This window comes from Phascolarctos cinereus, unplaced genomic scaffold (genome assembly GCF_003287225.1).
Source record: "Phascolarctos cinereus isolate Bilbo 61053 unplaced genomic scaffold, phaCin_HiC Scaffold_4;HRSCAF=312, whole genome shotgun sequence".
In the NCBI taxonomy this organism is placed as follows: Eukaryota; Metazoa; Chordata; class Mammalia; order Diprotodontia; family Phascolarctidae; genus Phascolarctos; species Phascolarctos cinereus.
In genome coordinates this window covers 128,460,279-128,486,276 of record NW_027555847.1, presented here as the reverse complement: position 1 = coordinate 128,486,276, position 25,998 = coordinate 128,460,279, and the positions used below count along the sequence as shown (strand labels likewise).

Sequence of the window (25,998 nt, the reverse complement as noted above, 5' to 3'; positions counted from 1 at the left end):
TTAGCATAGTTGTCCTGGTGTGTGTGCTGTGGAGGCACCCAGATGCTGACAGCTGGAGGGGAGGCCATGCTGGCAGCTAGCCGGTCTTTCCTAGGTACCAGGGGATTTCTGGCAGGAAGGAGTGAGGTGGGGGTGGGACCAGGGCACAACTAGGTTAACAAAAAGGGAGGTGAGATCTCTATTGACCCTTTGAAGGGAGGACAGCCAGGGCAAAAGAAGTGTTGGTTGTTTGGCTTCCAGTGTGTGTGTGTGTGTGTGTGTGTGTGTGTTGTGTGTGTGTGTGTGTATGTATGTATGGTGGGGCGGGATAGGGATAAGGACCTGAAGGATAGTCCTCAGGCTGTTCTCAGCCATTGGGAGTGGAGTGGGGTGTAGATAGATGCCCATCTACCTATCCCATGGGAAAGCATGGATCTGAGAAGTCAGAGGTAGGTGGAGTCTTGTGGGTCTGGGCTATAGGGATAGTTAGGTAGCTTCAGAGACCATAACTCTGAGCCATGGAAGACCTAAAGGGATGTGGGTCTGAGCTGTGGGGTGAGGTTCAGGGTCTGGAGAGTTCCTGGGTCTGACCTGTGTCTGAGGCCATGCTCAAGGCTTTCCTATCTGCCCATCTAACTTTTCCCAGGATGTGCCTGGAACTCCTCGGGAGCTGCGCCCACGTCTCTGCCACCTCCACAAAGGCCCCAACGGCTATGGCTTCAATCTGCATAGTGAGAAGTCACGGCCTGGACAGTACATTCGTGCTGTGGATGCTGGGTCACCTGCTGCCCGCTCTGGTCTTCAAGCCCAGGATCGGTTAATCGAGGTGAGCTCAAGGGGAGCTGACAGACTGTGTTTGTATCTGTTTCTATTCATCCAGAACCATGTGTATTCTTGTGGGTTTGTCTCTGTGTGTGTGTGTTTATGCATGGGCCCACATCTCTGTGTCTCTATGCTGAGAGCTGGGGGAGGGGGAGGCTGACCTGCTGTGTTAGGAACCTGAGCTGTGTGGCATTAGTCATAGCCTTGCCTGTGTTGGTAGCTCTAATAAATATTTGATGTCAAACCTGGTGCTGGGGATGGGGGAGGAAACAGGGGATGGGGATAAATAGGGTCCCAGGGAAGTAGGGTAGGAACCCTGACTCTTCTCACCTGATATCTCTGTCCCCTAATTCCCAGGCTCTCTCCCCCCTTTGCCTCAGGGGGAGGAGCTATGATCTTATATCCCTAACTGCCACACTGAAGGTGATTGACTTGACTGTAGAAGATCTCTGTTTAAGGCCCCTACCTTCTTACTCACTTTCCAAATCTGGCCTCACTCTCGTCCCTGGTTCCACAGGTAAATGGCCGAAATGTGGAGGGACTTCGTCATGCTGAAGTTGTGTCCAGCATCAAGGCCTATGAAGATGAAGCACGGCTGCTTGTGGTTGACCCTGAGACTGATGCCTACTTCAAGAGACTACGGGTGGTCCCTACTGAAGAACATGTCACGGGTATGTGTAGGGGAGGGCAGTCCAGAAAAGAACCAGGGAACCCATCCCTGGCCTGTTATCATCTCTCATGGGGACCACCAATCCTGTCTATTTAGGGTAAACTTGGACCCATCTATTCTAAGAGCATCCTTCCTGGGGATACTTAGCTTCATCCATTCTGTGTGCCCTCAACACTGGCCTTATCTAACCTGGAGGCTTTTTGCATTGTCCACCTTAGAAACCCCCAGGAACTGACCTTTTCCATCCTGAGAACTTCCAACCATATCTTTCTATCCTAGAGATTTCTGATATTTGGGGAATGGTTCCCCATAGGTGAAATACTACAGTGGTTTGGGTAGGGATCATGTTCTGAGCCTCCCAAGACTAATCCCATTTCAATGATGGGTTCTGTTTGGCCTCTGCAGGTCCACTGCCTTCCTTGATTACCAATGGAATGAGCCCACCCCAGGTGAGCAACTAAGTGACCAAAGACCCAGGAGGAATGCATGTGGTAAAGGGAGAAGGGAAAGGAGATGAATACCAGGTCTAAGACACTGGGCACCTGGGTACCATAGCTTTTTGGGGCTTCAATCCTACCTGAATATGCCATGGGACAAGTGATGAGAGGCTGGACGCTTGGGGTTCTCCTGACCTTTGCTTCAGCCCAGATTTTCCCTGTATGATATCACCTTTCCTCTCCATGGCATGGAGGCAACTATCTCTAGAGTTACCTCCTAGTGGGCCTTTATGAGGGCAGGGCTTTGGTGTATGTGTGTTTTTGGGGAAATCACACTCAACATTGACTCTCGGGACTCAAGGAAAGGCCAGAGAGTGATTAACCCCCTGATTCCCAGATCAATGGTGGCTCGACTTGCTCATCTCAGAGTGACCTGCAGAATGTGGACAAGGACACAGAGGTAACTGACCAGCTAATCACTTCTGAATCACCACAGCCTCTACTGTCCCCAGTTTCTCTTTCTAAATAATCTCCCTCCCCTAGTGACCCTCACCCTGACTGACCCCTGGACTTTCTTCCTATGAGGCCCTCCTTTTCTTTCATCTTTCAGACTTGTCCCCTGTCCCCTATCCCAAAAGCTAAACTCTCCCCACCTGACCCTGATCCTCCCTTTGTGAGCACTTCTCTTTGTCATTCCTTCTTCTCTTCATCGTTCTGGTTCCCTCCTTCCCTTCATCCATCCTCATCCCTCCGTCTGTCTCACTTCTGCTCTTTGCATTTCTGCTTTGACTATTGGACACTGAGCCAGACATACCGTACAGCCTGAGCCAATGGCCTCGCCCACAAACCTGACCCTAGATATCTTAAAAGGAGAACAGGGATGAGGGCAAGGTTGGAGAGATGGCCAGCAATGAGAAGGACTATTTCATCATGCAGAAAGTTCTTTGGTCTGGATGACCGCTTGGCAAAGATGTTATAGAGGAAACTCTTGTTAGACTAGGTGACCTTTGAAGTCCCTTTCAATTCTGAGAATCTCTGATTTTTTGGCAACCCCACCTTGACCCACAAACTGTTATAGTAAAGAATTAGGGAGCTCAGATGAATGAATGAATAAAACAGTATTTATTAAGTGTGTATAGGATGCAAAGCACTGTGCTAAGTTAGGGATAAGAAGAGAAAGATAAGGGGGCAGCTAGGTGGCGCAGTGGATAGAGCACCTGAAGTCAGGAGGACCTGAGTTCAAATCCGGCCTCAGACCAAACACTCGACGCTTACTAGCTGTGTGACCCTGGGCAAGTCACTTAACCCCAGTTGCCTAAAAGAGAGAGAGAGAGAGAGAGAGAGAGAGAGAGAGAGAGAGAGAGAGAGAGAGAGAGAGAGAGATAAGATAGCCCCTGCTCTGGGGGGAGGAGCTCATGTTCTGATAGAGGGAGATAACATAAATAGGAGGGTTCAGCATCTGGGCAGATGGCAAGGCTGATAGGTTATGAGGGGAGCAAAAGGCAAATGGCAACACATCTTCTTTAGTGTCATTTCTGTTGATAAAATTATATCAATTTCTGATGTTGAGCCATCAAATGGTAGGAGATAATTTACAGATTGGTTCATCAGTTCCTGGAAAATTGGGAGCTGATTGTATATTGAGTCCTTTGCTCTTAGCCAGATGGAGGGAGAGGCTAGTTGCCCACCTCCTGCAGAGTTAGGGTGACCCATCATCTGAGAGGGAGGGTTTAGCTCTTTGCTTTGGTGATCGTGGCCTAAATGAGCCAAGAGCTCACCTGTGTGCTTTGTCTGTGTATATGGGTGTGCACGTGCCTATTCCTGGAGGAGTGCATGACAGAGATGTAGGATGAGTGCTTAACTTCTATGTGGGTGCACATCCCATGTTGATAAACAGCAAACAGGTGGCCTATTTCTTCACTGCCTCCCCTTTTTCTATTAAGTAAGGAGAGCAGAGGTGGAGGTTGATGCCTCCCGGGAGGACCCAGAGCTTTGGCCCTCTCTGCCCCATCTTAGGTTTGTCTCTGCCCCTATAGGACAATGACATGGCCAAGAGGGACCCATTCCAGGAGAGTGGACTCCACCTAAGCCCCACCGCTGCAGAGGCCAAGGAGAAGGCCCGGGCAAAGAGAGTCAACAAGAGGGCACCGCAGATGGACTGGAACAAGAAGCGAGAGATTTTTAGCAACTTCTGAAACCCTGTTCCTTCCCCATCCCGCACAGCCAGTGCCTCCTCCTGCTTCTCCCTGAAGGAAAGGAACTAGGGAACTCCTTGCCAGGAGGCACAGGCTGTGTGCTCAACTGCCCCCACCCCCTTCCTGAGGCCAGAACTCCAGCGCTTATCTTCAACCTGTGGCTGAGGAGCCTCTGGCTGAGGTGGGGAGGGGGGCTTCCTCTTGGTCCCAAGGATTTGGCCTGGTCTGCCCTCCCCAAGTCCCACTGCCTGCCTACACCCTTGTTGCTGGAAGAGCCACTTCCCTCCCCATCCCCCTACCCCCACTGGAGCCTCAGTGAGGCAGGACCAGAGAATGGGTCTCTTTAGCTCCAGCAGCCAAACCTGACCCTGGGGGCTGGACCCTTGCTGAAACTCCTGGTGTTTGCTCTTGTCTCTTTGGGGATATGTTCCTTGAAAGGGAGGCAAGAGAGGGAGAAAGATTGAGAGAGACACAGAGAGCCAGAGAGAAAACAGACAAAGAAAGATAAAGGCACAGCAAGAGAGAGAGACCCTTTATTATTGGCTTTTTTTCCCACTGACCAGTGGATTTAAGGGAATTTTCGTGTTACACATGTTTTCATTTACTGCCAGGAATCTCCCCCCCCCCACAGAGACACACTCTCTCTCTCTCTCTCTCTCTCTCTCTCTCTCTCTCTCTCTCTCTCTCTCTCTCTCTCTCTCTCTCTGTCTCTCTGTCTCTCTCTCTCTCTCTCTCTCTCTCTCTCTCTCTCTCTCTCTCTCTCTCTCTCTCTCTCTCTCTCTCCCTCCCTCCCTCCCTCCCTCCCTGCCTCACTGTCTTTTTCAGGCAGCAAAACAAACCTCTCTGCAGTCCTTTCCTTCCCCCTCTTCTCCCCCCAATCACTATTCCTCTCCTGTTAAAGTCACAGGGACCAGGGGACCAAGGCCAGAACTGGCAGCTGATGAGCCCTGTGGGGGTGGGGGTGGGAGGGAAGGAAGCTCACTTGGGGCAATGAGCCAACCTTGCCCAGTGTGGGGTCTCTCAGAAGGATGCTCCATTTGGGGATGCTGGAAATAGCTCAAGGGACCATCCTAGGCCCCTGGAGGCAAGTAGGGGCCCAGAACTGAGGGACCCCCTGCTCTTTGTCTGGGTCTGGGTTGCTTCTGAGCTTTGCTGCCTTTGCTCCATGTGGGCCTAGAACCTGGGTCAAGCCCTGGTCACTGGTGGGCCACAGGTCCACCCTACTCTGCATGAGTTTCATTGGGCAGGTGGCTGCTGCACCCATAAGCCTCTCCAGCACCTGTTCTTGGATGGGCTGAGCTGGTGACCAAGGCACCTACAGCTTCTGCATCCCCTGCCCTGCTTCTCAGATTGGCTCCTTCAATGCTTCAAGTCTTCTTGGCAATCGCCACCCTCTTCCTTGGACAGCCTCTTGCCTTGGAGCCTGGAGGGCAAGTAATCCAGACCTTTTGCAAATTTCTTTTTTAATCCACCAGTCCTTCCAGTTGCTGATTGATTTTCGTTGAAGACGGATGTTTGGGCTGGGGATTTCTGCTTCGAACACTATTGGAGTCAATTATTAAAATGCCTTTGGGGTCTTCTCCTCTTCCCAAAGCCACTGCCAACAGGAAGCCTCCTAGCCCGAAGCAACAGGGGATAGTTTGTGGAAAAGGGCCTGGCCTGGAGGAAGATGGTGCACAGAGACTCTGCTGGGGAAAGGTCTCTGTATACTGTAGTTTTGTAAATGTTGTAAAAGGTGCCTTAGGATTGTCCAGGGTGCCCCAGTCCAGTCAGGGAGGGCTGAGCTCTGGGGGTAGGTGGAGAGGGGAAGGGTCTTAGGAAAGTGCTCAGGGCTGGGTGGGGGGGAAGAGTCAGATTTGCTTCAGTAAAGTTTGTTCTATTTTTTGTGTGTGAGGGTGGGGGGGAGGGGAAGGAGTGAAGATGGAGTGAGGATAGAATGAGGGATTATTATGGTGAGGTCAGGGGCAGGGGTCTGCAATGCACAGCAGCAACTGGAGTTCCAGATCTGATGGACAGTTTGTATTTTGGGGTTTCTCATCCAGCTGTTCCCTGAGGAATTGGGCCACTTACTGACTGGAGAATGCTTTTATGGTTGTTTGGTGCTTCTGGAAGAGACAACCAATGGATGGAGTGATTCTGGCACAGAAAACCTGTTATGAGTCAAACTCATTGTTACACTGTGGTATTGGTCCATCTAGCCTCCAGGTATAGGGCCTGAACCTGCCTGAAGACAGGGTCTTCCTTCCATGTAAAAAGCAAGATACAGAGTAGACTGTCTCCTCTCCTGTGTAAGGGCCAAACCTGGTGGGCACACCCTCACCCACAGACCTCAGGAGAAGGTCTGTGGTGGCAGTTACGGTGGGGAAGGCAGAACCAAGGTTGCTACTCAGCTGAAATCAGGTATGCATGACTGCAAATGCAACATTAAGCTGTCCACTGATAGTGCACCCTAGATCACCTATCTGTTTCTTGTAGTATGATAGTAATAACTCTTCTTTCTCCTCCCTCCACTTATCTTGAAAACCAATGCGAATATAAGCTGTTGGCATTGTAAGCTGTAATGTGCACTGTTAACATCAATAATAAACTTGGAATTGCCATGTACAGTAAAGACAGGCTGCTAAGCTGGAGGCAAGGCTTGGTTTGTTTTCGTGTGACCCAGACCACATCCACTTGGGGTGAGGGCCAGACTTCAAGCAGCTCCCTCGAGGTGTTCTCCCATTTTGGAGGGGGAGAGGAGGACCCTGGGCTCACCAAAGCTGATGTGGCTTGGAGTTCTGAGACAATGCAATAGGAAAGCAGGGGCTGGGCAGTTCTTCCCTCCAGTGGCAACTCAGCCCCAGGCAAGTGGGGCCAACCATGCCTGCTGGTCTTTTTTTTCTCTTTCTTAACCTGCCAGGATGTTGAACTCCAGACAAAAAAGAAGTGGGTAAATGTCTTAACTCACAAGGGAGGGCCCAAGGACTACATGGGTTCCTCCAAGGAGCCCTCTGACCTTATGGTACAGTAGAAAGTACTTGGTTTGGAGTCAGAAAACTTGGGTCCAAATTCTGGATCTATTTATGACCCCTTGGACCCCGGACAAATCTTTTTGCTTCTCAGGGACTAGGTTTGCTCATCTGTAAAATAAAGGGATTGAACTAGACAGCTAAGGTCCTGCCCAGTCTGAGATCTATCTATGATCTTAACTTCTGAGGAGGAGGGTCCAGCTCTCGGAAGCCTGGGGGAAAGCATTTCAGCTGGGTCAGGGTTGAGTTTGGCCCAATCAGCTGGAAGGAAAGATAACATGGGGGTTTGCTTCCAGCCCCTTAGACCACGCTGCTGGGGGTCCCATGGGGATCTATCCAAACAGCCTTCCCAGAAGCTAGCCTTAGCCCTATTTCCCCACTTCCTCACTTGCTAGCTGGACTATGTGCTCGCTTGCTCTGCTTTTCTGTGCGTCTCCTCGTCAACACAGAAATCATCACGTATAGACCCTTCCTGGAAGTCACCAATTGACTTATCTTCTTTGGGGTACAGTGGAAACGGAAGGGGATGCTGATGCCCCCAAAGCCAAAAGTTGGCCTCAGTCCTCTCCATTCCAGCTGAGGTTTCTTGAGATTTCCTTTCTCCTCAGCCAGCAGCTCCCAGCTGATCTCTCTCTCCCTGGCTCAGCCTCAGTTCCTGGTCCCCTCGTGGACTGAAGTAAGCTATATTTCCAATCACAAAAGAACATCAAACTTTATTAAACAGTCCCAATGTGGGTACAAGTCTTGGGCACTCAACGGGAGTTCCAATACCAGCTGGCTCTCCATCCAACCCCCATACCACCACACTAGAGGGGTCTTTGCTGCAGTCTTCTTCAAGGCCTCTGTGCTGCTGGACACAAGCCTCGGTTGAGGCAGTCCCCACACCGAGGGTTCACTGGCAGGCAGGTCTGCTGGCCAAAGCCTACCAACAGCCAGTTAATCTCCTTCCACAGCTGCCTAGAAGGGGGAAAAGAGAACAGATTGTATAGTGTAGCATGTGGGCCAGCGGGCATGAGATTAGAGTGAAAGCCGCCCTGTTCCCCCCACCCCTGCATCCTTGCCCTAGGCTGAAGCAGATTGTCCAGCCTGGCCTCTTCCTTCAGGCTAGCTGCATTCTGGCCTGCTGGGGGTAGGGAGGACCGAGGGCTTTGAAGTAACTCTCCTTGCTCACATCCATCACTGAGTTTGAAGGCTGAGTGCTACAGGAAATTGTTAGCACTCAACTGGAGAAATCAGAATTAATTTGGCTCCTCCAGGGCTCACTGAGGCCAGCTCCTGCCTCCACAAACCTTGGCAACCAGTCCTCCAGGGCAGCTCTGGTTTCCTCAGGGTACTTGCTCTCCTTTTTGATCCATTTCAATCTGTTGGCGATCCTGTGTACATGAGTGTCCACAGCTACAGGGACAGACACAGAGTGGGGTTAATTAAGCTCATGTAGAGGCTTCCCTTTCTGTCTCCATCTTGGGCACAGAACACTTCCAGGGCCAGGTTCCCCTCACCAGAGCTACTGAGCCACAAGGGAAGACTGTGGAGTGCCCATTACCATCTTAGTAATGCTGATAGCCCTTCACATCCGTAGGGCACTTTGCAGAGCACTTAGGCCTCCATTATCTTACCTGATTCTCAAAGCAATCCTGTGAGAGAGGTTAGGCAGGGATTGTTATCCCTGTTTTAGAGACGGGATTACTAAAGCCCAGGTAAGTAGTGTGACTTGCTCAAAGTTACACAGCAAGTCAGTGGCAGAGCTAATTTTCTTAAAAAAAAAAAGATTTTTATTGATATCTTTTGTTTTTATATCACCTACCTTTCCTGTCTCTCCCCTTATGCCTTCCCAGAGAACTATCACTTATAACAAAGAATATAAAAAGGAAGAAAAAGGGGAAAAAAGTATAGCAAAACCAATCAACACACTGAAAAAATCTGATGTGATACACAACGTTCCACGCCCATGTACTGCCTTCCCTTCCCCCACCCCCACCTCTGTAGAGGAGCAGGGAATGGGGAGTGGGGAGTAGGGAGAAACAGGTTTTCTCCTAGTGGCAGAGCTAAGAGTACAATTTAGATCTCTTGACTCCCAGACCAGGATTCTTCCATGGGGCCATAGTGATTCTCATCTTCATTCAAGAGTTTAACCAGGATCAGGCTCAGATGTCTGAGGTTTCTCAGAGGCAGGGGTGGGGAACCTGTGGCCTTGAGGCCACATATGGCCTTTTGACTGAATCCAAACTTCACAGAACAAATCCTTTTATTAAGGGAATTTGTTCTATGAAGTTTGGATTCTGTCTAAGGGCCACACTTGAGGACCTAGAGGGCCACACGTGGCCTCGAGGCTGAAGGTTCCCCACCCCTGTCTTAAAGTCTCTAGGGTCTGTGGAACTGAACTTGGTGGTTATCAGGGTTAGAAGCAGGGGAAGCATTGGGATAAAAATCCCATCTGAATGAACTTTTCCAGGTGGATTATACCTTGTCTTTTTCTATCAACAGATAGAGATGTTTGAGGTGAAGGGCTGATCATGGAGAAAGAAGAGGCCAGAATACTACCCCTCCATAGGGCCTGGCCTGCATAGTAGGGGTGGTTGCCCCTACTGTCCCATCCAGTTCCCACTGCAGTCAAGGGCAGCCACCCAGGGATGAGTGACGTCAGGGTAGCCTAATGAAATGAAGTCCCACTAGCCACTGCTTAGGGACTTTTAATTGAATGGATCCGGCCCAGAGCTATTTACTTTGCCTGCAATGTTCAGTGTTGCTGAATTGCTAAACCAATATGAATTATTCACCCCTAGGAAGCTGGGAGTGAACCATAGCACACCACCCCAGTCTCTGCTGAATCAATATTGTGCTCTAGCAGATTCCAAGTCCCCTCCCTCTTACCCTGACTTGCCTCAGCATCTACCTCTCGGCCACCCTACTCCCCCCCCCCAACGCTATGCCTTGATACTTGACATGTGTTCACACCAAGCCCCAGAAAATGGGATGGCCCAAAGAATGAGCATGGGTGTCCCTTCCTCCAGCTAACCTGAATGTCCCCTGTGGCAAATGATGACTCTGGAATAATGCTGTCAACCCTCAACCTTCCTCTTCTCCAAGGTAACTCAGATCTCAGCTCCCATAACTTTTTCTCATTTCCCACCTTTCCCGTGGGAATCCTGTTAATCACACCAGTTCTCTCCCCTAAAACCTCATCCTTACTACCCTAGCAGCTGAGAAAGCTGTAGACAGTAAGCCAGGGAGGGCCAAGCCAGGATGAGCAGTTCAGGGGAGGTGACCCCAGGGATCCTCTCCGGATACAGAACTCCTCTTCACTTCCTGTGCAGGGCTGTCACGCTGCTGGGAATCTGCTTTCTTACCCTTTCCTCCCCCCCACTCTCTCTTTCTCTGGGCAGTTTAAATTTTTTTCCACGAAGAAACAATGTGTGGATGGCTCTGGGGTCCATCTGGTGCAAAAGGCTGTGTCAGCAGCTTGTCAGAGTCTGGGCTGAGGCTTCCCAAGTCCCCACACTCCCCAGATGGGTATTACAATCCAAGGAACTCTGAACCAACTCGCAGGGTGTCTGGTCCTGTGTCGCTGCCGAAGAACAACTCATCATTCTGTGCCTCTCTCGGGTGGATGGGGAGGGAGGAAGCTGGTTCAGCCTTGCAGTCAATCTGCAGGTCTCTAAGAACCCTCGGCACCTGGCTGCCCACCCGCCTGATCAGGGAAGCAGCAGCCATCCATGTAGCCGGGAATGAGATCACCTCAGTTGGGGAGGCCAAGCTTGCCAACACAGAGCTGTCACTAAACAAGATGGCTACAGCAAGGTCATAAGGACAGCCAAGCAAGGCTCAACTGGTTTCTGCCTGGGCCAAGACAGAGCTTTAACTCCTTCCTCAGCCAGCGGCTGCAACCCTTCTCTGGCAGTAGGGATTTATTCTGGACAACGTGCTGGCGAGCAGAGGGAAAGAGTCACCTGACTATCTCATCCTGGGGGCTTGAGGAAGAAATAAGTACATTCACACCTAGGGGACAGACCCTTCCTCCTGCCCACTCTGCCCAAGTTTACTAACAGCCTCGAGTTCCTCTCTTCCTTTTTTTCCCCTTCTCACTCTAGGCAATAGTGAGGCTCCATGGAGCCCCTCTGGCCTCAAGTCATTTATTGTCCCAACATAGCTTAGCTCCAGACAGCACTGTAACCTGAATTGCACCCTGGGCAGGGTGATGTGTTGAAATCCAGGACATTCCTTCTTTGTGATAAGCCATTTTGCAGAGCTTGCCAAAAACAAAACTGCTCTCCCCTCCCCGCCCCCCCCCAATCTTCTCCTTCCTCTGCTCAAACCAAAAAAGTAGCCCTTCCTATTTTAGGAAGTAGCTAAATGGTTAAAACCAGACCAGCTATCCAAACAGCAGGGTAGATACAAGCCCTCCCCTTTTGGCTTCTTTCAATCCAAGACAACAAACATTTGTGGGGTGCCTACTTGACAGTCCAGGGCATTTCCTACTGTACCATGCTGTGGAGGCAGTCCGGTACAGGGTTCAAATCCCCTCTATGACACTTACTCCTTCTGTGACCTTGGACAAGTCACAAACTCCCTGGCACTAGGTTTCCTCATCTGAAAACTGAAGGGGCTGGACCAAGGAGAGGGCCTTTAAGGACTGTGAAATGAGGATAGGGATGAGTCTCAATTCCTTCCAACATGAGATCTATAAGCCTGGAATCCTTGGGCCTCAATAAGGGACTGAGCCTTGTATACATAGGAGGGCTGGGGTCTAGCCCTGGCTCTGCCACAGGTTTACTGTGGCCCCTGGTCAAACCCCATCCTCCCTCTGTTTCTTCAACTTCGAGCTGGGCCAGATGACCTTTAAGGTTCCTCTGAGCTCTGGGATGCAGTATCCCTTCTCTTCCCCCTCAGTGTTCTAAGTCACAATATAATGGAGGCGGATAGCTGGTGGAGTGGACAGAGGGCTCAATCTGCAGTCAGGAAGACCTGAGCTTGAATCCTGCTTTATATATTTATTAGCTGTGTGATCCTGGGAAAGCCATTTAAACCCTCTAAACCTCAGTCTCCTCAACTGTAAAATGGGGATAATAAATAGCGCCTAGGGTTGTTGTGACTGAGTTGCCCAAGGTCACATAGAAGGCAGGTGTCAGAGTCAGGATTTTTATTTGGGTTTTTTGATATCAAATTTTATAGCACCCATTGCTCCTCCCTCAGTTTATTCTTCACCTAGCTGCCAAAGTAATCTTCCTAATGCAGAGTTCCAATCCTCATTTAAACACTTTCAGTGCTGGCCCACTGCTGACCAAACAAAATGGAAAACATTGATCCTGGCATTCAAGGCCTGTCACAATCTGGATCCAATGGACCTTGACCAGCCTTATCACATATCATGTCCCCTACTTTCTATATAAATCTGATTACTCCTGCTGACAGGATTTACAGTTAGAAAAAACCTTAGAATCCATCTAGTCGCCTAGATAAGGGAAGTAATGACTCAAGGTCACACATAATATAAACAGCAAAGCCTGGATTCTAACCCAGGTCTTCTAACTTAACCCCAAAGCCCCTTCTGCTGTACTATCTTGCCTTTGACCTATCTTATGCTTTCTGTCCCCTGCTCTCATCTTATCCTCATTCTGCTTCATGCCTGGACCGGTCTCCCCCAATCTGTCTGTTAGAATTCTCCCTTTCCTTCAAGGCCTCACATCGGGGCCCTTCTTCCAGAAAGCCTTTCTGAAAGGGACCGCTCCCTTTGTATAGCTCTAACACTACTGTTTGGGCCTCTGCTATGAATTTACAATAGTCTATCTTGTTTTATAGTTATTTATATAGCTGCTGTATCCCCCTTCCCAAAATCCTTTAGGCAGGGACAAGGTTTTGGCTCATCTCTGTGTTTCCAGCATTTTGCACAGGGCTTTGTGAATGTTGGCTGAATTGATTTCCTCTATATAGAGCTGTTTTTAGGGAATCTGGTGTCCTCCCCCGGGCAAGGGAAGACCCCTGGATATCCCAACTCTGAGGCTGGGGCTGGGGAGGTGAGGCTCCTGCCAAGGAGGCCAGTGACTGGGTGCCCCCTGCTGGACTAGCTCTACCCACACAACCAGTCCCCAGTCCCGCTCACACTGCTTCACCCCTACTGGTCAGCTACACAGCTAAGAGTGGTATGGGGTCCCAAGATTTAGGGCTGGAAGCCATTTTAGAGATCATTCAGTCCATTCCCCTTATTTTACAGAGAAGAAAACTAAGGCCCAGGGAGAAGTGATTTCACAAAGGTCACATGGGGAGTTAAGTGGCAGAATTGGGATTTGAACCTAGCTCCTCTCCCTTCAAAACTGTGGCTCTTTCCAGTGCCCCACACCGTGCTAGGCAGCAAAGAGCACATGGTCTGGAGTCAGGAAGAAGTGAGTTCCACTCCAGCGTTCGACGCTTCCTAGCTGGGTGACGCTGGGCAAGTCATTTAACCATTGCCTGCCTCAGTTTCCTCATTTGCCTCCCAGGGCTGCTGGGAAGCTAAAACAAGATAATATTTGTATCGTGCTTTACAAACCTTAAAGTGCTATTTAGATGCTGGCTAGTTAACTCAGGAATGAAGAATTGTTGTAGACAGCTTAACTGGCTTTGGTATGGAAGACAGGCCAGGCAGGGGCAGGTTGAGAGATGAGTATGTGGATATAAAAAGGGGAAAAATACAGGCATTGAAAGTCCTTAGATAAAGATGTCCTACCAAGGTCTCTGTGAAAACAAAACAAAATGTACCAACACCACCCCCCAACCCTCATGACTGGCTCTGTCTCAAGAGACCCATGTTCTAATAAATTTCTCTGGAGACTGAAGGGCACTATAACCAGGAAATGGGTCCGTCAAATGAGCTTGGCAAACCAGGGAGTTGAAACCCTCTCCTCATGACATGAATAGGGTTTTCTGTCCTTGCTAGACTGAGAGGCTGCTGCTGGAACATACCTCGAATCTTGGCTTTCTCAAAGGGTTGGCAAATGAACCCCTTTTGTCACCTAAGGAAGTGATCGGGCCTGTGATCCCTGGAAGATGTGAAGTGACAGCCAGCTCTTCCCCCTCTGAGGTAGGAGGAAGCCAGCCATGCTGCCCCGGTGGATCCCATATTGTAGGGTGGGCTCAGAAGGGTCAGAATGTCCACATTTGGTGTGGATGTGTGTTTGGGGAGGTGATGCGGGGGAGAGGTAGGCATCTAGATCAACTTGGCCATTACCCTCTTTTCAGATGAATTCATCCTCTCACTCCTATCTCCTCCAGGGTCTATGATGTGGTCTCAGTCTGGAGAATTCACATACTAGCTTGGGGATCAATTGTCTCGCTTCTTTTTCTCTGGGAAACCAGTGGGAAGATGATCTGATCTTGTCTGGGAGCTTCCCAGCTGTCCCTGGGGCTTGGGAAGGCATAGCCCACCAGTCTTTCCAGTATCAACCAGTACCAGCTTGTGGCAACTGAATCACCAGCCCCTGAACAAAACCAGGAGAATGACATTTAAACACTCATTTCCTGCGTTTTCTCCTGTCTCTAAATGGCCCTTTCAAAACCTCATTACCAAAGCTGCCATCGGTCTATTAATTCCACACCCTTTTTCAAGCTGTCAGCTCTTAGTGAGACAGACCCCTGGCAGAAGTGGCCTGAGCACAGAGTCAGAAACAAGCCTCTAGTACCCGCTGAAAGGCTCAAGTTGTGGTAGCGTGCAGCATCCTACCACAAACACTGGCTCCATGCCAGGGGAGAAAAAACTGACTCCCCAGGCCCTACCTATCTCTCTACTTCACTGAAAAGGCTTCCCAGGCAAACGACACAGCAGACATCTTAAATGCAAAACCATTCGCTCTTTTGTAGGGCCCAAAGTCTCCACCTGTTAGAGGACATAAGGGAGAGAGATAATTCCAGGCTAACACTGGGGCCAAAAGAAAGAGGGTCATTCTCTGTGAGACAGGAAGTCTAGCCGACTTCAGATCCCTACTCTCACCCTCCTCAAGGCTTGTGCCCAGAACCCTGCAATGGTCCTAGAACCAAATGCCTGAGCTCTTTATTCAGAACATTTGTAATGCTGTCTGAGGCTGCTTTGTAGGTTATCCATTTAAAAACAAATGCAGAAGAATCCCTGCTGTCCACCCCTGCTGGGTATAGAGCAGGGGTTCTTAACCTCTTTTGTGTCTTAGACTGTTTTGGCAGTCTGTTGATGCCTAAAGATACCTTTTCAGAATAGTGTTTTGTTTTTATTTTAGGCACAGAATAGTGTTTTTAAAAACATAAAATAAAACACAGAATTATAAAAAAATTATGAATTAAAATAAAGATGTAATTCCCCCCCCATCCAAGTTCATGAAGGACCCTTATGTTAAGGATTCCTCGTTTAGGGGCAGCTAGGTGGCCCAGTGGATAGAGCACTGGCCCTGAAGTCAGAAGGACCTGAGTTCAAATCCAACCTCAGACCAAACACTTGACACTAGCTGTGTGACTTTGGGTAAGTCACTTAACCCCAGCTGCCTAAAAAAAAAAGGGAAAAAAGAGAAAGCTATTACAACTGGGGGCAGCTAGGTGGCTCTGGAGTCAGGAGGATCTGAGTTCAAATGTGACCTCAGACACTTGACACTTAACTAGCTGTGTGACCCTGGGCAAGTCACTTCACCCCATTGCCTAGACCCCCCCCAAAAAAAAAAGTTAAAAAAAAAAAAGAATTCCCGGTCTAATGGATCTGCTTCCAAAGTCCCCAGTCTGAAGCTCATTGACTAGTCAACAGGAGACCTTGTGTGGTATGGGAGAGGCTTGGATTCATATCCTACCTTTGATTCTTACTAGTTGTGTGACGTTGGACAAATCATTTAACCTTTTGGCCTCACTTTTCTCACGTGTAAAAAATGGCTAAAATGACACATTTTTAAATACTTTGCAAATCTCAAATAAGGAGCTGTATAAAATGTGAGTTGTTAATTACTATTATTTGACTTTTGAGTCATTGAACCTCTCTGAGCCTCAATCTCTTCATCTGTAAAAAATGGGGACAATAATCCCTACCTCTCTCAGGGATGTTTGGAAGAAAAGTTGAAATAGAAGATCCTACAGCATTTTTAAAAGCTTGAAGTACCATAGACTTATAAAATATCACTAATAGTTAACTACTCACCTCAATTCAAGCTACTCACCCTTCCAGGTAGGCTCATGCTACCTAGGGGTGGACACTAGTCGGGGGAATGGCTAAAATGTCATAGAGCAATAGGGATTCGGGTTTTTCTGGGGTTTTGGGGAAGCTTAGTTCAGTTTTTCCAAAGCCTTGGGTCCTTGAAGACACAAGTAAAGTTAGATGGGGAGTGGCCCTCCCACTCCAATCTTTCCTACTGCCACAGTAATTTTCTCACAGACACCTGATATGATTACGCTATGCTCACCGCCCCCACCCCCCAGCTCAGTAACCTTCAATGACTCCCCACTGTTTACAACCAGGAGCTTCAGCTCCTTGGCCAGGCTTTCAAAGCCCCCTCAATCTGGTCACTTCCTAGCTCTCCAACTACAGGGGGGCCCAAAAGCTACTCTATCTTAGAACTGCACTATGACTTTTGGGACACCCTCTCTGTCTTCCTTTGCTCACCAACACATAACTCTTCCAGCAAGGCTCATCTTCTCACTCATTCCCCACATGCAGCACTTCCAAGATATATAGTACATTGAATGACAGTTACTACATTCTCTCTGCCTATCTACATTTTCCTGACCTTCAGGGCCCTGATAAAATTCTCCCTCTCCTGTGAAGCTTTCCCTTTTTACCAACGCAGGCTGCACTGGTCCCTCCCTCCTCCAAGTTCCTACAAACCTTAGTGTCTATACTATTCATGGCAGCACAGTGACACACTGCTAATCACCCTTTCCTGACACCATGCTGGCCTCATATGAGGCTGGGGCTCTGCGACGATTGAGCCCAGGATTTGGAATCTGATCACCTGGGTCAGAATTCCAGCCCTGTTACATACTAATCTGTATGACTGTAGGCAAGTTCCCCTAGATCTTAATTACCTCATCTCTTAAAATGAGAGACTTTTCCTGTGTAATTGCGTATTATTTCTTCCCAACTAGACTCTGATTTCCTGGAGGGCAGAGACTTCTCTTTTGCCACCTTCCTCTGGTGCACAGACAGGGTGACTTATATAAATGTTTATAGGTAAAGCCTTTTTGGAATGAATAATTCCCCAGTGCCTCATCTGTTCTCATGGCTGGGTGAAGAAGCTGGGGTGTACCCAAAGTCAGAACCAGTAGATTTGGAGCTGGAAGAGACCTTGGAGATAACTTAGTCCAAACTCCTCATTTATAGAGGAGAAAAGAGAGGCCCAATGAAGGAAGTGCCAATCATCAGTAATAGCTGAGCTGGGATTTGAAACCAGGTCTCCTGATTTCAAGTCTAATACTTGCTATACCAGTGCCTTAAATAAGACCAGCAAGGGTGAAGTATGAATCTCTGGGACAGGATTTCTACTGAAATCCAGTGGCTCAGTGGATAGAATGCTAGACTTGGAGTCTGACAGATTTCAATCTTAGTTCAAATCTGAGGTTAGACACAAGCTGGATTTGTGTGACCCTGGGCAAGTCACTCAACTAATGTCTGCCTCAGTTTCCTCTTCTGTAAAAAGGGTTGTTTTGAGGATTTGTAAGGCCCACTGCAAACCTCAAAGTGCTATAAATGCTAGCTATTAAATATAAATGCTAGCTATACTGAGTAAGTCCCTTTCCTTCTTTTAATATCAATTTTCTTTTCTGGACAACAGGAGACATGACGCCTGTCCCATCTGTACCTCACAAGAAGAGGAACCACACCCACCCACCAGAAAGTAAAATGCCCCACTTACCGATGCCTGACACCTCGCCCCAGGCAATGGCCATGGCCAAGTGTGCCATTTTGGGTCCAACGCCAGGCAGCGCCACCAGCTCTGCCACGGTGGCTGGGATGTCGCCCCCATATTGCTGCTTCAGGATCTTGCTTGTCTGCTTTATGTACTTCACTTTGCTCTGAAACATCCAAGCTGAGATCAGCTCTCTGCTTTCTGAGAACAACAGGCCCTGCTCTGGGGTCCCAAAGCCCCCAAGACCATCCCATTTCAGTGACAGAGTATGGGTGCTTGGTAAAGGCCAAAGCTTGGAGCAAAGATGAGCTGGAGCACTGATACCTCCTGCTCTCCATGACAAACTGCTGTAGTCTGGGTCAGCAGAACCTTTTCTTTTATCTCTTTGGGACACTGACCTATTAGTGGTATTGCTGGGTCAAAGGGTATGCACATTTTTATTGCCCTTTGGGCACAGGTCCAAATTGTTCTCCAGAATGCTTGGATCAGTTCACAACTCCAACAACAGTACATTAGGGTCCCTACTTTCCTACATCCCCTCCATCATTAGTCATTTTCCTTTTCTGTCAATTTAGCCAATCTGATGGGTGTGAGGAGTTGTTTTAATCTGCATTTCTCTCTTTATTAGTGTTTTAGAGCATTCTAAAACATTCATATACCATCTAGATTTAGGGAGGGTGACTAGGAAACAATCTAGACAAGCCCAAGCCTTTTTGGTCAGCTGGATGAGACAAGCGTCTCATGGGTCGGAGGCCTGGCTTTGAGCCAGGTGCTGCCAGACCCTCTCACACTACTGGATCCCCTTCTAGGACCTTGAGTCCTGTACATCTGGGTGTGTATGGTGCCAGAATCCCAGGGATGCACAGTAAGACAGATTATGAAGAAACCAAAGCAGGAGCAGTAGAACAAACCCAGAAGCCATCAGTAACAACAAAAGCTTACAGTTCTGTGCTTTTAAGGCGTATGAGAAAGGTAGGCTCAGGCAGGGTCATAGGGTCATTAAGGTAAAAATTTGGACTCCAAGTCCAGGGCTCTTTCCATTACACTACATGGCCTGTCCTATTATCCAAAAAACAAACAAACAAAAAACATGAAGGACCACAGGCTTGGAGGGATAGTGTAAGGACAAAGGAAGAACCTTGTTTCCATTAGGGACTTGCATGGCTAATCCATTCAAGGAGTTTTTTCCTTATGGTGAATTCCTTGCCTAGAAACATAGTCTCATCAACCGACATCCCTTGTTGCAAGGGAGTTCCTATATTCACGGCCAGCTGCATGGCAGCAGGTTTGTGAGGCACCAATCTGGCCTTTGAGAAATTCCTGGTGTTTATGTCTCTCTCTTGGCATTCATCATGGGAAGGGTGCCACGTGTATTGAAAGCTAACAGAGCCAGGGACCTTGAGGGTGAGTGGGGAACAGGAGGTTTATTTGGTTGTTTGGATGGGTGTGTATTTCAGCTCAGGATGTTTGGAGCACAAAGCCAGACAGAAGCCAGGTCAAGCTGAATGGGGCATGAGTAGTACATGGAAGCCGGGGACAGGGTCTTTCCCCAGCCTGACACAATAGCAGCTTCTGGCCAAGGGCCTGTGACATCATTAGCTCATCATTGTGAACAGTGTGATCTTGTCCTAATAAGTTAGAACATGAACTCCCCTGTTAAGTAATGGGAGGGAGACCTGGGAGAAGGGTCAGCCTGGCTGATGTCTCACATCCCACACAACGTCTGGCCTTTGGCAAGGCTGTATGATCCACCAAGAGGCCACTGACAGGCCTGATGCTTCAAAACAGGGCTTCCCCCATGGACCTCCTGAGAAAAACTGTGGAGGGGAGACTGTGAGACTTTCAGGGATCCTTTCATTCCAAAGCATCCAGAGTTTGGGGCCATTGAGGGCATAGAGGGAAAGCAGCATTTTCTTGGTGCCAAAGCAGGCTTGGTTCTTTTGCAGACCACCTCCTAAGCTGCCTGTTTACTGCAGTCCCACGATCTGCAGACACACAGCTGAGAGACCTGGGTGGGAAATAGAGCCTCTGAGGATACTGAACACAGAGGACTATTTAAAAACACATTTGACAAAATAGAGCCCACGCTCAATGCTGCCGGAAAATGGACTCCACCCTGCAGGGTACCTCCTCCAGGGACAGGCAGAAAAGCAGAATTGGGTATATTTAGCTTCTGCATTTCCAAGAGCACAGCTCTTAGGCACAAGGGGTGGGCAGCCAGAGATGGCACCACTGATTTGGGACTGAGGAGAGGGGGTGGGGAGGGCTGCTGAGAATCCCATCTACTTGTTTCACTTGGATGAGGGGTGTGTAACAAATTCCATGGGGTAAAGAGGAGAAATCAGGAGGGCCGGCATGTCCTACAGATCAGTGAAAGGCAGGAAGGGAAGGGCCCAGAGACAGGGATGGTGAAGAAAGCCGGCTTGGGCGTAGGGAAAGCCAGGAGAATGGAAAAGACAACTGAGAAGACTCCCAGATCTGTGCATCCAGCACCAGCCACTTCCCTTGACCTTCAGCCTCACATTTCCAACTACCTAGGTACAGTAAACGTAAATGCTGCTCACACAAAGCTCTGACTGTGTCGCTCCCCTGCTTAAAACCAATAATGTCCCCCCTCCCCTTCCCCCCATTGACTAGAAGATAAAAATCCAAATTTCTTGGCTTAACATTCAAAACTTTCCACAATCTGACACCAATTTACCTTTTTTTCTATCTTTATATTACCTCTTTTTTCTATCTGCTTTTGATCACTCTTCTCAATAAATCAGCTGGTAAGCATTTATTCTTCTTTTCTTTTCTCTCTCTCTTTTTTTTTTTGGTGAGGCAATCGGGGTTAAGTGACTTGCCCAGGGTCACATAGCTAGTAAGTGTTATGTGTCTGAGGCTAGATTTGAACTCAGGTCCTCTTGACTCCAAGGTGGGAGCTCTATCCACTGTGCCACCTGGCTGCCCCCGGTAAGCATTTATTAAGCACTTTCTACGTGCCAGGCACTATGCTAAGTAGTGAGGATACAAAGAAAGACAAAAACAGGCCCTGTCCTCAAGGAGCTTATAGTCTGGTGGAGGAGGGGAAGGGGGAGTAAAAAACAAGTATATATAAAGTAACCATAGAGGGGCAGGTCCTAGAGCAGCTGGGAGGACTGGTTAAGGCTGCTTGTAGCAGGTGACATTTACGCTGAGTCTCGAAGGAAGCCAAGGATTCTAAGAATCACAAATGAGGAGGAAGAGTGTTCCAGGCACAAGTGAATACAAAGGCATAGAGATGTGTGATGCAGAATGTCAATTGAGTGGAACTGTAAGTAGGCCAATATGTAGAAGGAATAAAGGGTAAGAAAACCGGAAAGGTCAGGCTATATAGAGCTTTAAATGCCAAACAGGACTTTTTCTATGTGCTCCTGGAGATAAAAGGTAGTCTAAGTCATTTGTTAAGTAGTTGGAATAGAGGGGAGGAGAAATGGTCAGATCTACACTTTGGGAATCTCAATTTTGTAGCTGTGTGGAGGATAGCTTGGAGGGGGGAGACAGCTGAGGCAGGCAACTACTCCAGAAGACAAGTACAAAAATCTAGGCAGGAGAGGACAAAAGCCTGAATTTTGTAAGGTTTAGTAGCGAGAAAGGAACACAAAGAGAGATGTTGTGAAGGTAGAAATGATGAGGGTTGGCACCACACGTGGGGTAAGTGTGAGTGAGGAATGACACCAACGTTGTCAGCCTGGGTGCTTCAGAGGATGGTGGTACCTTGATAGTAAAAAGGTAGTTTGGAAGAGGTGAGTTTTGGGGGAAGAAAAGATAATGCATTCCACTTTGGAAATGCAGACTTTGAGATGAACCATGAGACATCTAGTTCAAAATGTCCAGCTAGGCTGTTGATGATACATGCCTGGAACTGAAGAGAGGTATGTGTGTGTCCAGATCTATATATCTGGGAATCATCTACACAGAGATAATTGAACCCACGTGAGTTGATGAGATCACCAAGTGAGATAGCAAAGAGAAGAAGATCTAGGACAAAGCCTTGGGGGAAACCCACAATTAGTGGGAGTAACATGGATGAGGGTCCAACAAAGAAAACTGAGGCAGGTTGGCCATGTAGGAAGTGAAAGCCCAGAAAGGAGAGAGAGGCCAGGAGCAGAAGATGGTTAACCACATCCAATGCTCCAGAGGAGTTAAGAAGGAAGTGGATTGAGTTTTCCATTAATTCAGCAACTTCTTGGTTCGTGCCTTGTAGTCTACCTTGATCTCAGTCACATCTTAATTGGACAGTCAAGAGATCAATGATAACTTTGGAGGGAGCAGTCTCAGTTAAATGATAACACTGGAAGCTACCACCTCCTTATTTGCCAATTTTCAAGACCTAGATCAAATCAGACAACCCCTCCCACCCTAAACCCCCCTACCCTCATCATTGCTTTCCTTACCTGCCCTCCTGGGAAATGAACAATTTGTCCCTTCTTCTCTGACCTCGACATTCAGCTCTTACCTAACTACTGTCTCTGTATTGTTCATTTTCTTTTGGTATGAGTCCCTTTGCTCCCAATAGTTTGAATTCCCAGTTGTTAGGGACTAGGCTCCTCTACCAGTAGAGCTCAGTAATGAATTACTGATTGAGGGACCCTTTTTCTTTGTGCCAAGTTAGTTGCCCTAGTCCCTGACATACGTTTAGTGTATTAGTTCTTTGTTTAGAACGTATCCATTACTTTTCATTTATCATAAAGATGTCTTATCTATTTATTTCCCTGAAGCAGTGTGTAAATATCCAGAAGGCAGGGGAAGAATAGATGATATCTTTGTAGAAAACACAGTAAGCGCCTACTTAAAGAGCTAGGGTTTGCAAAAAGGAAAAACCCAGGACTTTCTCACTTGGCCAAATCTCTGGCGTTTGCCTGAGGCTATAATCCCATCAACTGGCCTTTCATTGTGGCTATGTCCAAAATCCCAATTCTGTTACCCTTAATCTAGCCTAGCCCTCCCATTGTTTTACCTCCCTATGGCCCCGGCCATTTCCCACCCTTAATCCTAGCTATGCTCTATTGTCCCTTGGCCACCAGGTCCAGGTCCCAGGCCCTCTGTTCACCCCAGTTTACTGCCCAAACTACTTGGCCACTCCTAAATCCCTCCCACAGTCTTTCTGTATATAAGGTCCATCTTGTCTCCATTAAGATGCTTAGATTCTTAAAATCTAGCCACTGCCCAGATTCTTAGGATCTAGCCAATATCTCACAGACTCTCAGATTCCTCAAGAGTCTGGCTAATATGGCAGATCTTTAATAAGCCTTATTTTTGGCTGAAAAAAAAAATAAAGAGCTAGGGGGTGCACTGGCTAGATCAAGCCATGGGCCTAGAGTCAGGGAGACCTGAATTCAAATCTAGCCTCAGACACTTACTAGCTGTGTGACTTTGAGCAAATCACTTAACCTCTGTTTGCCTCAATTTCCTCATCTGTAAAATGGGGATAATAACAGCACTTACTTCCCAGGGTGGTTGTGAGACTCAAATGAAAGAACCATTGTAAAGTACTTAGCACAGTGTCTGGCATGTAGTAAATGCTATATAAATATTAGCCATTATTATTATTATTAGTAGTAGTAGTAGTAAATTGCTAGGAATAGAAAGGTATCAACCCTTCTGGTTATGATAATGATGATGGTAATGAAGTCTTTTTGGAAAAGAAAATGCCTTTTCCAAAGCTGGCTAAACCTGCTGTCATACCTTGGTCCTATCAGCCCACCGTCATAGCTTTGGGAAAAACCTCCCTGGGCCTGGACTCACCCTCCAAAAGCCAACTGGGTAGATGAGTTCACCCAGGGTACTGTCATCCATTTCCAAGATGCTGTCTAGAGTCAGGCCTCTGTCCCTAAGCCGCCGCATGGCAGCTGCTGTGACCTGGTCTTTCGTCTGGCTGGACAGCATCAGAGATAGTAGCACTTGGTATCTCATCACCTGTTGGGCAGAAACCAGCAAAGGAAAGAAGGTATTGGCATAGGAAGGAGGCAATAGTTTGAGCAATGAAATGAGCAAAAACCTTTAGAGCAGACCATTATAGATCAACATAGCTCCCAGCTAGTTGGAGGCATTCACTGGAACCAGGGCTAAGTGGCAATTATGAAATGGATGCTCTGCAAAATCTGAAGCTTAAAGCCCACAGTATCCTCCCAGGTACCAAATATGTCATTATACAGGAATCTAAAAGGAAGAGGAGTTGATTTTGCTAACCCTTAACGATACCAGGTACTGAGAGCATTTTATTGGTCCAAAAGTACGGCCAATTTCTGAGGTCAGCTTCCTGCCAGAAGACTGATTCTAGGTCTTCCTTAAAGGGAGTCTGACAAAATAAAATTATTATTGAATAGAGACAGAATCTGGTTTTGAATTTAGGGGTGTCCTGGGAGTTGACAGAAAGGTACCTCCCACTCTGAAAGACAGGCTTAGAGAAAACTGAGACTTCACAAGCCAGGGTGTATGGGGCAGAGGACTAGTCAGGCCTCTTTACCTCTGGGGGAGCATTTTGGTCATAACACTGCTCAGCTCCCATGTGATCAACAGGTGCGTCTTTTGACTTCCTCATTTCTCGGATATTTTCTAGCTGGAGTCTCCAGTTTGGGGGTTCCCACTTGGGTTTCTTGGGAGTGCTGTCATCATCGTCCACATCTCCACCTCTATCCAAAGACTCGTAAGCCATCTCAAGTTTCACCTTCCGTTGCCTTCTGAGGGGTTTTGTTCTTTCCCTTTTTCCTGCAAAGAGTCCAATTTCTAGTTCTGGATATACTTGTTCTTTCTTTTTTAAAAAACATTACCATTACTTTAACATTCATTTTTTAAAAATTTAAGTTCCAAATTCTCATTCCCCCTCCAGCCCTTCCTGTTCTTTCCCTTTTTTTGGGGGGTGGAGGGGCACCTGGCTCTCAAAGGTCAGAGATTGCTAGAATGGGTGGAAAACATGGGATGGGCCTTTGGGTTGTGCCCTCTGTACAACTGGGTAGAAAAGCCCCCTCCCTTGCTAGCGCTCCCCAAACCACTCAGCAAATCTTTCCTGAGTCATCTATTGCAGGTCAAGTCATTCCCAAGCAGCAAGGAAGAGACTTATCTCTGCCTCTGTCCAGCTCCAAATGGGAAGCAATCACACTCTTGCGTTTGTCACAGTTTGATAGAAGTTTTTTTCTAGGTAAGCCAGGAAGAAGGTTTTTTTTTTTAATAAACAAACAAACAAAATTTTTGGATAAATGAACAAATAAATAAATAAATGTCCACATACTTCAGAAACCCACCAGCTCCAGTCTTTCTTCTATTTCAGGGCTCCTCCTGCCCTTCTACCTCACAGTCTGGGGGGTCTCTGTCCTGTCCATCTTTCTCCTCTCGTAGCCCCCTCCTCAGAATTCTCTCTCATTCCTTCCTCCCCACTCCCGCCCAATTCAGGATCCCAACATGGGTTCAAGTCCCTCTCATCAGTGCCCAGAATCATTTATTAATCGTCTACTCTGGGGTCAGGCACTAGAGATACAGAAGTGGACAGGACCCTGGAGTTCATTTTGTCCAGCTCCTTCATTTTACAGAGAAGGACACTGAAGCCCAAAGTTACAATGGTGGTACAAATACCACAGTTAGGTTTCGAACTCAGATCCTGTGTCTCCAAGTTTAAGGGTGCAAGACGGGTAGAGGTAGGACACAGCGGCGCTACCTGCGACTGCCTCTTTGCCAAGGGACGTTGGAAGCTTATCCTCCGTGAATAGCTGCTGTCCAGAACAGCGGCTCATGCAGCGGGTCACGATCCTGGGTCCAGTTGGGGTGCTCATGTCTGACTACGCACCGTGGACTACAACTCCCGGAAGGCGCTACGGATGTATCACGTGACAACCAGCCCTCGGCCTCTACCGCGCTGAGCCTCCGCCCACCTCGTTCACATTCAGTGGAAGAGGAAGCTTCGCGAGGACCGGAAGCGCAGGCCGGAAGGCCCGACACGTGATACATTCCGGCTCCTCCCCGGGTCCCTTGAATCTCCTCCCACCTCTCTCAGTTTCAGGGGAAGAGGGAGACGAGCCGGCGGGACTACAACTCCCTGCAGGCTTT

The 25,998-nt window shown here is 48.1% G+C and overlaps 2 protein-coding genes across 5 annotated transcripts in view; one reads left to right on the top strand and one right to left on the bottom strand.

Moving 5' to 3' along the window:
- NHERF2 (NHERF family PDZ scaffold protein 2) overlaps positions 1–6,727 on the top strand; it is a 32,234-nt gene extending 25,507 nt beyond the window's left edge. The window contains exons 3-7 of one of the 2 annotated variants that reach the window (XM_021006807.2): positions 626–805; positions 1,319–1,472; positions 1,877–1,920; positions 2,306–2,368; positions 3,945–6,727. In XM_021006807.2, the coding sequence (XP_020862466.1) occupies positions 626–805; positions 1,319–1,472; positions 1,877–1,920; positions 2,306–2,368; positions 3,945–4,103 (600 nt within the window). In that variant the 3' untranslated portion in view covers positions 4,104–6,727. The remainder of the gene's footprint in view (positions 1–625; positions 806–1,318; positions 1,473–1,876; positions 1,921–2,305; positions 2,369–3,944) is intronic. The other variant, XM_021006808.2, reaches the window with a different exon arrangement.
- Positions 6,728–7,797: 1,070 nt separating this feature from the next.
- Positions 7,798–25,817, bottom strand: NTHL1 (nth like DNA glycosylase 1). 3 transcript variants are annotated; one of them, XR_013485911.1, is made up of 7 exons: positions 25,610–25,817; positions 24,425–24,666; positions 23,704–23,874; positions 17,941–18,100; positions 14,313–14,562; positions 13,635–13,703; positions 8,421–8,506 (listed from the first exon to the last, which is right to left on the bottom strand). XR_013485911.1 is itself a non-coding variant. In XM_021006843.2 (6 exons), the coding sequence occupies exons 1-6, from the start codon at positions 25,722–25,724 to the stop codon at positions 7,945–7,947; spliced, it is 918 nt and encodes a 305-aa protein (XP_020862502.1). In that variant the 5' UTR covers positions 25,725–25,817; the 3' UTR covers positions 7,798–7,944. The 3 variants fall into 3 exon arrangements, 1 of the variants encoding a protein (XP_020862502.1); XM_021006843.2 differs by lacking the exons at positions 13,635–13,703; positions 14,313–14,562 and adding an exon at positions 7,798–8,068 and having other exon boundaries at positions 8,401–8,506; XR_013485910.1 differs by having other exon boundaries at positions 13,635–14,562.
- Positions 25,818–25,998: the final 181 nt, after the last annotated feature.